A 14,462-nucleotide genomic window follows, 5' to 3' on the forward strand; every position below is an offset into this window, starting at 1 on the left:
TCACCGTGCCTCTCAGCAAATAGCTTGGGGTGTCCACTTTCCAAAATGGGGTAATTTGGGGGGGGTTTGTGCCATCTGGGCATTTTATGGCCTTTAAAACTGTGATAGGTAGTGAGGAGTGAATCAAAAATTTACACCCTTAGGAATCCTGAAGGCGGTGCTTGGTTTTCGGGGCCCCGTACGCGGCTAGGCTCCCAAAAAGTCCCACACATGTGGTATCCCCGTACTCAGGAGAAGCAGCTAAATGTATTTTGGGGTGCAATTCCACATATGCCCATGGCCTGTGTGAGCAATATATCATTTAGTGACAACTTTTTGTAAATTTTTTTTTTTTTTTTTTTTTTTGTCATTATTCAATCACTTGGAACAAAAAAAATGAATTTTCGATGGGCTCAGCATGCATCTCAGCAATTTCCTTGGTGTGTCTACTTTCCAAAATGGGGTCAAGAAATGACATAGGCAATCATAAACTAAAAGCTGTGTAAATTCCATAAAATGTACCCTAGTTTGTAGATGCTATAACTTTTGCGCAAACCAATAAATATACGCTTATTGACATTTTTTTTAACCAAAGACATGTGGCCGAATACATTTTGGCCTAAATGTATGACTAAAATTGAGTTTATTGGATTTTTTTTTATAACAAAAAGTAGAAAATATTGTGTTTTTTTTTTTTTTTTTTTTTTTTTTTTTTTTTTTTTTTTTTTTTTTTTTTTTTTAAATTTTCAGTCTTTTTCTGTTTATAGCGCAAAAAATAAAAACTGCAGAGGTGATCAAATACCATCAAAAGAAAGCTCTATTTGTGGGAAGAAAAGGACGCAAATTTTGTTGGGGTACAGCATTGCATGACCGCGCAATTAGCAGTTAAAGCGACGCAGTGCCAAATTGTAAAAAGTGCTCTGGTCAGGTAGGGGGTAAAACCTTCCGGGGCTGAAGTGGTTAACTAAATTATACACCACAATTTTTTTTTTTTTTTAAGGTGATTAATCGAAACAATAATCGGCCAACTAATCGATTATGAAAATAATCGTTAGTTGCAGCCCTACTGCACTGATGCATTCACACACTTTCAGGAATATTCCTTTATCCCATTGTTCTACAAATCTTATGTACACTACAAACTATATGATGGAATCGGTTCTGATATCGCTGTTTTACTAACCTGACAGCTTATTATTCTAAATGGGAAACCTTCATTTTGTTTGCAAATATTAAAGAATCTCCCTCTCCGCCCTGTAGCAGCAAAACTGCTATAGGGCTATCAGCAAGGGAAGCATTAACCATTTAATAACTGGGCCATAGCCGAGTGATGGCTAAAGTGCAGCTCGGTAACTGGGAGGGCGTACTATGGCGCTATCCGGGGGGGGGGGGGGGTCACAGTTCGCAGTAAAGGGCCAATGACAGCAGTCATTTAATTAATTACATTTAATGTAAACAAACTGTCGTCATGTCCAGTCCTCTCCGCTGCTCACACCAATCGCGTGAGCAGCAAAGGGAGAAGCTGCAGCGTGTCCCATCTGTGCCCCCAGAAGTGTCCCAGTACAAAAAACAGCTCAAGCACATGGTTTTACTAATGCCCCTTTTCCTTCCCCAACTGATAGTGTTTTCAAATTGCCAACAGTCCAAGATGTTTATCAAAACTCAAAGTGGAAAAAGCAGCTCCCTTTTTTTTTTTTTTTGTCTCCAAATGATATGGCCCTAAGGCTAGCTTCACCCTGGCCAGTGCCCTGAAAAGCAATACACTTGTGGTTGGGGTGTGGCCCCATTGACTTGAATAGCTGAGTTTGACAGGCGAAGCCTCCAGTCAATTCCACCTGGTGTGCTAAATTTGCGGCAAAACCTTGTGGCTAGGGTTGCACCGATACTGAGTATTTGCACAAGTATCGGTACTCGTGCAAATGCACCGATACCTGAAACCCATACTTTAAGGCTCGGTTCTTTGAGCTGTCAGTGGGTCTCCCCTGTGTTAAAGAAGTTCAGTAATTGGAGCTGCCAATTTGGTTTGGAAAATGTCAAGCACTTTTCTGCAGCAGAGAATGACATTTTCTGAGCCAACTTTGGGGCCCCATATCTCGGGGCCACTTGATGCTAGGAACCCCAGCTTTGGATATGTTGTAGTGCTAGTTCCACTGTTTGCATACCAATATTTGGGGTTCCTAGCACCAAGTGGCCTCGAGATACAGGACCCCAAAGTTGATTCGGAAAATGTCATTCTTTGCACCAGAAAAGTGCTTGACTCGAGTATAAGCCGAGGGGGGGCACTTTCAGCACAAAAAAATGTCCTGAATAACTCGGCTTATAGTTGCGTATATACAGTATTTTTTTTTTTTTTTGAATTATTTCATTTGTAAATAACTTTTCAATGCTTTATACCATTGCTGACAGCTGTACTCATTGTAAAAAAAAAAAAAAAAAATGGTATCGGTGTGTTAGGTTCAACTCTTAAATAAGTTGCTTATAGTTTATATTGCTTTGCCAAATTATTGCTTCATATAGGAATTAAGACACAGAGTCAGAAATCCGTGTATCAGTTCTTGAGCATAATGGACTGCTGCTCTTTAATCTTTCCAAGGCCTTTTATACAAACAATAGCATTAGCACAACCCCCCCCACACAGGGCAAGGGTAAACAACAACAGGAGTCACCTGGGTTACGAACACAAGCTTCAACACCATGGCAATATAGTTACAAGAAAACAAACGCAGTAACAATTGAGTTCAACAGCCAAAAAGTTAAAAACAGATTTACATGTAGGCATCATATTAAGTGAGAACTCTAAATTAAATCCCTGACCTTATCAATTTCCCCCTTTGACATCATCCTCTCCTTCCCCCTGGGTCCTCATGAATAAGTTCTAGTCAGTTTTCCCCAGAGTCCTTTCCCTGACCGCGAGTTGTCAGAGGGGTAGAACCCATCTCCCTAGGTATTACCAACATCTTAAAATTCAAGAAGAGGAGTTTTATAGGAGTAGGGTGATGTCAATACACATTTATCGGTATGCCCTGTCTATTCTCCTAATTTTCTTAATTTTATTTTCCTGTATACACATATATTTGTGATTGTAAGTGATATTAATATTAGAATAATAATTACCATTGGACTTAACAACCAGTGAAAGGTATTGGTTGCTGTAGAAGACATTCCACTAAATATATCCCACCAATGTGGTGCAGTATCCTGTTGTATCTGTGAGGAAAGATGTACTAGTCTACCTTTTGTCAATAATAATTTGCTACTTTAGGATCATCTATAGCCCATTCGAAAGTTGTTGTTTCCTCTACTTCAAGTACATTAATACCAGGAGTCCATGCATATATTTGTAAAACAACAATCTTCAACAAAAAATATGTAAGTAGATATTTCATCATGTTGTTTTCTCGGGTTGTTTCTTGCAATGTGATGCGTGTATCCAGGTAGGTTTTCCTTCCAGCTTTACTGAGGTGGCTGTGGTCAAGAGTACTTGGTAAGGACCTTCAAACCTGGGTTCCAATGTCTTTCTGGTGTGTTTCTTCACATATACATAATCCCCTGGTAGCAGAGTATGTGTACCTGTTATTGAATTAGGGTCTGGAAGAGAAGAATACACACTTTTGTGGATCTTAGTTAGACGTTGTTGTAATTGTATCACATATGCAGTCAAACTATCACATTGCAATTGCATACTCTGTGGAAAGTATAAACCCAATCTAGGTGCATTCCCAAAAAGTATCTCATATGAGGATAATCCTGTCTTTCCTGTTGGAGTGTACCTTATAGAGAACAAAGCCAAAGGCAGGCATTCTGGCCAAGGCTTGTTTAACTCTTGCATGGCTTTTTGTATTTTTAACTTTATTGTCCCATTTACTCTCTCCACCGATCCCGAACTCTGTGGGTGGTAAGGGGTGTGAAAACTTTGTTGAACCCCTAACATGGTCATCACATTCTGCATGATTTCTCCTGTAAAGTGTGTCCCCCTATCTGATTCTATGGTTTCAGGAAGACCAAACCTAGGTATTAACTCAGTGATCAGTTTCTTAGCTGTGGCTTTAGCTGTAGCCGATTTTACTGGATAACTTTCGGGCCAACCTGAGAATAAATCGATACACACGAGGACAAATTCAAAGGGGCCGCTCTTGGGCATTTGTATGTAATCAATCTGCAGTCTCTGGAAGGGGTATTGGGCCCGGACCTGGTGTTTTCGTGGGGTTTTTACTCTCTGTCCTGGGTTATTCAGGAGACAGATTTGGCAGGCTGCACAGTAGTTTCTTGCAGTGCTACTGAATCCAGGGGCGAGCCATCCTTGGTTCACAATCCTATACATGGAATTGGAACTGACGTGTGTGGGTAGGTGAACTGCCACTGCCATTGCTGGGTACAGAGAGGCAGGCAGGCATATTTTGCCCCCTTCCCTCCATACATTGTCAAGGTCTGGTGCTGCTCCCATTCTGACCCACTTATCTTTCTCGCTCTCCCCTGCTTGCTCCTGTAATTTACTCAGCTGCTGCCATGTTGGTTCTGGGATACTCACCTCTACCGCTGCTAAGGTCTCAGGGCTTCCTTCCCCTAGAGCTGCCTGTTTTGCAGTCAAATCTGCAAATGCATTTCCTTTTGCCTCAATTGTTTTTGCGCTCGTGTGTGCCGCTATCTTCATAATGGCTACTCGTTTAACCTTTTGAAGATTGTTCAGGACTCTCTTAATCCCTTCTCCATGTTTTACAGGTGTACCTGCTGCTGTCAGATAACCTCTAGCCCTCCATATGTGGCCATAATCATGCGCTACGCCATAAGCGTAGGCAGAGTCAGTGTAAATATTCTCTTCTCGTTCTTTTAAGTATTCTAGGGCTTGTTCTAAAGCTTTTAATTCTGCTTCCTGTGCTGACATGTGGGCTGGTAAGGCCTGTGCTTCAATTACCTGCGTATCAGTCACTACAGCATACCCTGTGTGATATTTACCCTTGTCATCAGCAAACCTACTACCATCTATGTACAAAGTGTGCTCAGCATTTAAGATTGGTGTATCTGTAACATGTGGGAATCCCATTGTCTCCTGTTCCATGAGCTGAAAACAATCGTGCTCATTTACTTCCTTAAACAAAAGAGTGTTTAGGTACCTCATTTCCTTTCTCACTAGTACTATTAGCACTATCATTCCCCCTTGCCAAATCTGGTGACTGAAGAGGCAAAAAGGTGGCCAAATTTAAGGTTGTACAGCGCTGAAAAGTAACATTTGGAGGTAAAAGTAAAGTACACTGTAATCTTAATTGCCTGGCCATTGAAATGTGTTTGGGCTGTACCTGAGACAAGATTGCATGTATGTCATGTGTGGTATGCACTACGACTGGATTGTCTAGAACAATCTCTGATGACTTATCTATGATAATTGACACTGCAGCTACCGCCCGTACACAAGACGGTGAACCTCTAGATACTGGATCTAATGCTGCTGAAAAGTAAGCGACTGGTCTTTGTTTTACATGTGCCTGTGTCAGAACACCTGTGGCGTGTCCAGTGATCTCAGCAATGTACAGATTAAATATCTTGGTGTAATCTGGTATACCAATAGCCGGGGCAGAAATCAACAACTTTTTCAAAGTGATAAATGACTCATAAGCTATTTCTGTAAGCATATACGGTACAATTTTCAAACAACGTATAATGGCTGCATCAAAGCGCTAGCATGTGGTATCCACTGTCTACAATATGACACGATACCTAAAAACATACGCAATTGTTTGAAATTCCGTGGGGGTAACATTCCCTTTATCACTTGAACCCTCTCCTCAGTGAGATGTCTCGTACCCTGTGATATACAATGTCCCAAAAAGATAACTTTTTCCTGACACACTTGTAACTTTTTCTTATTAACCTTGCAACCTTTTTCTGCCAAAAATCGCAACAAATTAAGGGTGGTGTGCAAGCTTTCAGTCTTTCACTTATCTGTGGAATTAATCCTTCCATAAACTGTCTATTGAAGGCTCGGATCGTGACTGGCAGCTCTAAATCCATTCTCTCATCTGCCATCATACTTTCCATAGACAAGTAAAATTCTGATACAGTCTGTCCTGGCATTTGTTTCATGGGTGATATTGACCCCCTCTCTTGTTGTTTTGCCTGACAGAAAACTTCTAATCTAACAATAAAAGGGGCCCTTGAGTCTATGTGTCTGTCTGTCTCCAGTATTGCCATCCCCCTCAGCTCGGTCTGCAGGTCAGTCATAAACTGGTTAAACAGGGTCAGAGTCATTTTATGTCTGCATAAATCCTCCCCATCCTGCCAGGTTGCTTCATGTGTATTCATTAACTGTGTCACAAATCTACAGAAAACAGCTGGCTTTACTATAATGCATGTATCAGTGCGTACGGGAGCTACAGTTTCTGAATGAAATTCTTATACTCCACAAACCTGAAAAAAAAAAAAAAAAAAAAAAAAAAACATTCTCTACCCTTAAGTACAGGATATATCTTGTGTGGTTTACGTTCTATGTCAGTGTATGGGGGTGGGATGGTTGAACTAAGATTATTTAAAATTTCAACATTTTTTGTTCTTCTGTCTTTCATATCCCAACCATCACAATCTGGATTATACTTCCACCCCTCTTCTTTCGCTCTATTTGAGACCTTAATTAGGCATTGAACCTGACGCATCCATTGCTTCTCTAACACCTCTCCTTGTCTGTCCCTTTTTATTTCACTTTTTTTTTTTTTTTTCACTATTTCACTCCATACATCCGGGTCTAAACCCGCTGCTCCTTTCACCTTAAATTTACAAAGGACATCCTTTAAGTCCCGTGCTTCATCTTCTCCACAGATGTTTTTAATTATCTGTGGCACTGTGTAATGTGCTACAATAATTCCCTGACGGGGTTTTGTGTTCCTCTGGCCCATTCTAACAGTCCTGCCTAGGTAGCGTGTGGGACACTTAGTGTACAATATAATGCGGCTACAACATATACAAGAATTAATAATTACTTTATATGCTAGCCCAATAGCAAACCAGCTAAGTTACACTAGTTCCTCGTTGCCTTCCTCCTAGGGTGCTAGAATTCTAGAAACCTCTCCGGAATGAGATTTCTGAAACCAAATTACTTTATATGCTAGCCCAAAAATAAATAATTACTTTATATGCTAGCCCAATAACAAACCAGAATGCGGCTACAACATATACAAAAATGCGGCTACAACATATACAAGCATTCCTTTAAGTGGCCAGGTATCCGACTAGATCTCGGGACTTTGTTGAGACCTTATTCCCTCCCCGTATCTGGGAATCCCTCTCATACACTCTTATCCCTGCTTTATGGAGCAGACAGGGCTTATACTCTCAACCCGTCTATGGTTTATGAGTTAGATGTGAGGTTAAGCATAAGCGTCAGACCCCCAAGCTCACAAGCCCTCAGGTTCCCAATCGTGTGAGGTAAGGCGCATTCTGTTGCTTAGTTCGGCAATCCCCTTCTAACTCATACCATCCTTGACAAGGCTCATTCACTTTCTCAACAAGACAGACAAGACAGACAAAACAAACAAATAATTCCAGCAATATAAACTAAAATATCCAGTAATTCTAGACTCACCACTACAGAGGCTGGTGTTTTAAAACCAGGAGAACCGTAACTGACAGAACGGATAGGCACAAATCAGGGGAGCACAGAATATAAGAAAAATAAAGCTTTTTCTTACCTGCGCAGGTTTTTTTTTTTTTTTTCTGTGATTCCCGGAATGCCTATTTCTTTTGTTCCGTCAGCGTAGCTCATCCACCTCTTGTAGAATCATCGGTGAGTTCCTCGTCCGGGCGCCAAAATGTTAGATGCAACTCTTAAATAAATTGCTTATAGTTTATATTGCTTTGCTAAATTATTGCTTCATATAGGAATTAAGACACAGAGTCAGAAATCCGTGTATCAGTTCTTGAGCATAATGGACTGCTGCTCTTTAATCTTTCCAAGGCCTTTTATACAAACAATAGCATTAGCACAACCCCCCCCACACAGGGCAAGGGTAAACAACAACAGGAGTCACCTGGGTTACGAACACAAGCTTCAACACCATGGCAATATAGTTACAAGAAAACAAACGCAGTAACAATTGAGTTCAACAGCCAAAAAGTTAAAAACAGATTTACATGTAGGCATCATATTAAGTGAGAACTCTAAATTAAATCCCTGACCTTATCATGGCCATGTCCATGTGAACATCCTCCTCCATCTGTATTTTACACTTTTTAGCTAATATAATTGTCACAGCAGCTGAAGAAGAACTAACTTTGGATGCGACAGAGGATTCCAAACTTAAATTAGTATAGAACCCGTGCATATCGCTTTACATAAGTGACCTAAGGCCCCCTTCGCTTATTTTTTGATCTCCAGGAAACCTTTCCTGACTTAAACAGAGGTTGCTACTGTTGACTTTTACTTTAGAAACAATAATTTCCTGGCTGTCGTAATATCTGAATTGTAGACGTTTTCGACTTGCTTCATGTGCATACTTGTTGTAGGCCTACAGCTCAGTACTTGTTAAAATCAGAGGGTCAACATAATGGCAAGGAAGTAGTGTTTTCGGAAGTAGATCAGCAGAACCAGAACCCTATTTAAAAAAAATAAAAAAAAATAATAATAATTCACGTTAAGACCGTGGTTTACCACTTCCCCCATGTCAATGATATGAAAATAAAAGTGACTTTTTATATGCTGATGAAAAAAGCAAAAAGTTTCCAAGACCTGCAGGATCCAATGTTTAAGGTCACCACATCCCAAAATTGATAGAGAAAAAACACAGAACCCCCTAAGTGGGCGGGACTTTTTAAGTGACCAAAAACAATAATATATCATATAAAACAGAAGTTTATTCCAAAATGGTATATTCAATAAAAGACTTTGTCACCAAAGACAGAAAAGTGCATAAACGTTTGTATAGATTATGATACATACAGTATATAGACACATGTAGGTTTATTGGATGAAACCGACGTTTTGGCTTGATGCCCTTCTTCAGGGCTTTTTTAACATACAGAGCCAGGTGTCTATTGGAGAAGCATATATGTCATTAAATAAGCATTTATACAAAATACATCTCAAGGATAAATTAGAATAAAATTACATAAAACACAAGAAAGTGAGCACTATAGGTCACGTACCAAAAGAGTATCAATAACCCAAACAATGTGGAAAAATAGGTCCCATGTATCAAAAAGATAAATGCGTAAGGAAGCTGCTGTCCTAAGGCCCAAAAAAAAAAAAAAAAAAAAATATGCTGATAGTATTTTCATTTCCACATTTTATGTGCGAATATGAGCAAACAATTTCCTTTTTTGTTTCTGAAGAAGAAAGGAAAAAAAAATTGGCACATCTCACAATCTAATCGAAATGAATATTGTGTGTGGTGTTTCCCCTTTTTTTTTTTTTTTTTTTTTTTTTTTTATTGTGCCCACATTGACTGACTAAAGTGATACTAAACGTATGCTGTTTAATTTACATTGTCCCTTCTATTTCAGTATGTGGATGATGGCACAAATTATTTTAATTAAAAAAAAAAAAAAATCTAGGTATCTTTTTCCTAAGGCTTAATTTAATGTACACTATTTTCAAATGGTCAAAAATTAAAAACGTCTGTAAAATGCAAGTTAGGCTTCATGTACACGGGATGTTTAACCTCTCCTGAACGATTTAACTTGACAGCTAGAAACCGGCGTCTACAAACATCCGTTTAGCCGCGTTTACATGCTGCATTTGCGTCTAGAAGCTTTTTTGTTAAAGTGAAAAACGACTGTTAACGTGAGTTACCGCGTTTAGCAGCGTTTACAAGCATTTGGCATTTCAAATGCATCTGAACTCACTGTGTTGTTATTGTTGTTGTTATATATAATTTTTTTTGGCGTTCCCAAAAACAGTTTCTAAACTCAACTGCCTAGAAACCACTATAAACTCCCCTGTGTACATGTACTGATGAGATAACCTAGAGGAGAGATCAGGGGCAGCTGAAAAGAATGTCCAACTGCTCTTAAACGTCCGTTTACCAGCAGCAGTGTACATGAGGCGTAATAGATATAAAGCTGTCGCATGACCCAGATATTTCCCAGCCTGTCTGCAGGGAAACTTACTGGTTTTTAATTTGGATTTCAAATATATTTTTTGTATGACAATCTTTATTTTGTGGAAATGACAGCATGGGGCTGATTTCTGCCAGTCACAGGCTGTGTCACGCCCCTCCAGCCTGTGTCTAAGAATAAGAGAGGTGAAGCCTCCATAGATCTGCATGCAATACCCTGCCCCCATTGTGTTTAGCTGGTTAGTGGGCATGGAAAAGATTGGAGTGGGCTGTCATTTACCACTGTGTATATGCCCACATGTGTGACTCTATAGTCACATGGGCTGCTCAGGAGTGATAGGGAGGAAATGCTCAGCATAGAAATGCACTGAAAACTGAGCATGTGCAGAGCTGCCAACACTGCTCTGGAAAATCCCTAGCTGAATTGGGGACATGGACAGAAGGGGGAGATAGAGAGCAGCAGGATCAACCAGGTTTTTTTTTGCAGAATACAGAAAACAAATCTCAGTGACTGAGTACGAACAGCATGTAATACACAATTTATTGATGGTGGTTTAGTGACACTTTAAATTGCTTTAGTATTGGCACTATGCTGATTGGCCATTACTACAGAACCCTAGCTGACCAATGATGACCTGATCTCAAACCTAATGTGCACACCAGGGTTTCTAGGTGAAAGTTGGTCCTGGTTGGACTGATGTACGTATGTATGTGCTATACATGTAGAATCCACGTGAAAGCAGGAAATCGCTGTATTAGGTGCTGTTACTGCATTGTAAAACTCCTGTCACTGCAAGGACTCACAGAAAGTAATTGTTTTCTGTGTGTCCCATTCACACTGCAACACAGTACATAGCTGCTGTAGAGTGACATGAATGACGTTTACTTTTGTACACCTCCAAAGTTTGTACAAAAACTAAAAAAGGGAGCTTATTCAGGCACCACACTGCCCCCTACTGCAGGCAGGAACAGACCGCTGCTAGAGAGGCAAAGGGCTTTGGCAGCTGTCCGTTCTTGTGTGAACCGCCCCTAAAATCTGTAGATCTGTGCTACCTTCATCTGTCTGTCTGACTGCCTTTTCATTTTCACCCCACCAGTCATCGAGGTCTCTCTAAGGCTCAGTTCACACTTGTGTGACTTGGGAGACTCAAAGTCGCATGACAAGTCGCAGCCCATTGATTTCAGTGGAACCCGTTCCAATCTATGCGACATTGAAAAGTCACATCAAAGTTGCACAAGTGTGAATGGAGCCTTAAGCTGGGTATACACGAAGCGAAAATTGTCCGGTTCAGCAGAAATCTGACAAATTTCCCACTACGTACCGCTGTCTGCTGAACGGTCTTGCTGGCGTTGGCTGCTTCAATCCGTGCTTGCAGTCAATGGCTACAGCGCTGATCTGTGTATTCTTGGGTGGGGGGGGGAGAGAGAGACACAAGTCTGTTTACATTCGACTACCCATAGGTGAGAATGGAGGGTCTGTTTGGGTCCACCTGAAAAATGGACAGGCAGACCCCATCTGACCCCTCATGTGAAAAGGGCCTTTAATCAGTCAAATTTCAGTCTTTTAGATTGCAGTAACCCCATATTCTTTTATTGTTTCAATTGTGGTAAATTGCAAAAGGTGAATTATGTAATAATGGTTGCTATGTAATATGATTGCTTCACTGTTTGTTCATTTTTGGCCCTACTTAACATTCATGATATGTTATTTCTTTCCTTTTTGCCTTTGTTGTCTCCAGAACAGGGTATACAAGGAAGACATCTGCAGGATCTCACAGAGGAGCACTTGAAAGAATTTCAGATCAGGTAAACTTATTTCCTGATGTATATATTATTCTAATCTCACAAAAGTGAGTACACCCCTCACATTTTTGTAAATATTTTATTCTATCTTTTCATGTGACAACACTGAACAAATTACACTTTGCTACAATGTAAAGTAGTGAGTGTACAGCTTGTATAACAGTGTAAATTTGCTGCCCCCCTCAAAAACTCAACACACAGCCATTAATGTCTAAACCGCTGGCAACAAAAGTGAGTACACCCCTAAGAGAAATTGGCCTAATTAGCCATTTTCCCTCCCCGGTGTCATGTGACTATATATAATATATATTTTTATTTTTTTGATGGTATATTTCCAGCATTGATGCAGTAGTTGCATGTTAGTGGTGACAATGATTTCCTATTCCTAGTATTAGGCTTGGGTTTATGTTAAATCCAAACTTTTGCTGAGTGGTTACATACACAGATGGAATACATATGCATGAACTCACTTACATGCTGTAAAGATTTGTCATCCTGTTGACCTGCCTTGTGATGCAGGTACTCCTGCCAGACAGCTCAGCCAGGTTGGTGACCTTGCTTTTCTCTGCAGGTTATATAGCTTTGTCACAGACCCCCAACTACAAGTGTAAACGAACACTCTGTAAAAGTCATCTGTAAAAAGAAAATAGAAGAAGGAAGCACCAATGTCCTTTCCACTCGCTGTGTGGTGCCACTGGAACAAACTACGGTTCCCATCATTCAGTGGGAATTGTAGCTGTAAATGGGCGTGACAGACTGGGAATTTCCTGGCCTGTCAATCATGGTGTTGTGTTATTGTGGGTGGGGACAGACCAGGAGTCTGAGATATCTGGGTCCTCCCACTACAGCCACTCATGATCTGATTATGTTGTTGCTGGTAAAAGAAATAAACTGCAATGGGGAAGATACAAGACTGGTGGCCCAGAGAAGGAGAAGGCAGAGCAGACACCGGCCTTTCAATACAGTTTTGTATGGCTGAACTCGCATTGGATTCACACAAAAAAGGGACAGGGACTTATCCCCCCCCCCACCCCCCACCCCACACTGGAATCGGATCGCATGCGATCTGATCCATGTCCGAATCCACTGTTTGCACCGTGATCTGTGAACCGATCTGGGGGTGTCATTAACATTGTATTGACACCCGCAGCGGTTCGCAGAGAGCATCGTGAACTGCCTGCGGGAGAGATGCGGGAAGTGGTGCTGGTTCCCCCAACGCTACAATGTAAATCCAGGCGTAGCCTTTATTTATACAGATTTATGGGAGCAATTTTTACAGTGGCTGCAGAATTAGATTGCAAAAGATGACCGTATTTGTGGAAAGTAAGAAATGTCACTTTTGGATGGTAAATGGCTGTGAAGTTCTACGTGCCAACTATCTACCATCTTCTTGTACTGCAGTTCAACTTTGGGGCATTGTGAAATGTAATTTCTGTTGATAATTGGATATCAATTTTTAAAATAAGGAATTGTTGAAATTTTAAGATTCCTAAACCTGCTGAAAAGTTTGTCCAGAGTGCTTAAAAAAAATCTTTTATGGTGACTCCTGAGGGGCAGCAACAAGCTACATTATTTTTCCTTATTATGAATATAAGGAACATATGTGCTGTTCTGAGTTTACTGAGATGTTCTGTGTGCCCAGGCAAATATTTTATTGTCCAATAAGTTACAGTATTAGAATTTATTTATATACTACTTGTGGTTAATGTGTATTGATGCAGATCCCTCTTGCCATTCTAATGTTTGTAATTTTTATAGGACTTCAAAATAAACTGTTGGGTTTTATATTAATTTTCATAAACCCCCTCCCATTGAAAGTGGGGGTGCCAGGATCTGATATGTAGAAGTAGTGAGATGAAGAGTTTCCTGTTTTTTCCTTATTGCTCATGACTATAAAGAGAGGTAAAATTACATGCAAATGATGTCCAGCTACATTCTGCAAAAAAACAGAATTCATTTTTGGGTAAAGATATTCTTGAAGTTTCAATATCCCGTTTCCCTTTTGTTTACTTAAATTTTTTATGTTTTTCTCTCAGGACTGTAGCAGAAAGATTGGATTTGCTCTGTTGTTTTAGGACACTGTTCCAAAATTCAATCAGTATTATGAAGGTATGTCACTTCTTCCTTTTAGTACTTTTTATTAGAGAAATTCAATAATATAAAACCTCTCCTTTTTATAAATATATTTCTCCTTTACAATCACATCCTCTACCTTTTTCAACCATTCTACCATCGTCGGGGGCTCTTTTGCCTGCCACTTCCTTGCAATTAATTTTTTACCTTGAAACAAGTACCTAATTATTGCGGTCTGCGTATCTCTTGATATACCACTTTCCTCCATCGGACCCATAAGGCAGGTTCTGGCCTCCATGCCCAGCGATGTCCCAAACACAGAGTTTATTTTATCAATTATACCTTCCCTATACTTGTACAGCCTGGGACATCGCCAAAGCATGTGTACCAGATCACCCTTCCTATCCCCACACCTTTGGCAATCAGCATCAGGCCTTCTCCCAAACATATGTAACTTCAGAGGCGTGTAATATGACCTATGTACTAAATACAGATGGGATACAATCTGTGAAGGAGAAAGAGATCCTGGGCAGGTATGTCACTTTTTAAGCATTCCATGTACTCCAC

General features: G+C 40.2%; 1 protein-coding gene across 1 annotated transcript in view; it reads left to right on the forward strand.

Moving 5' to 3' along the window:
* Positions 1-14,462, forward strand: part of SAMHD1 (SAM and HD domain containing deoxynucleoside triphosphate triphosphohydrolase 1) — a gene marked incomplete in the record, with an annotated part of 95,958 nt that overhangs the window by 8,049 nt on the left and 73,447 nt on the right. Inside the window, 2 exon segments of the mRNA XM_073606558.1 lie at positions 11,759-11,825; positions 13,859-13,931. Coding sequence (XP_073462659.1) covers positions 11,759-11,825; positions 13,859-13,931 — 140 coding nt within the window.

The sequence above is a fragment of the Aquarana catesbeiana genome, linkage group LG12 (assembly GCF_042186555.1).
Source record: "Aquarana catesbeiana isolate 2022-GZ linkage group LG12, ASM4218655v1, whole genome shotgun sequence".
In the NCBI taxonomy this organism is placed as follows: domain Eukaryota; kingdom Metazoa; phylum Chordata; class Amphibia; order Anura; family Ranidae; genus Aquarana; species Aquarana catesbeiana.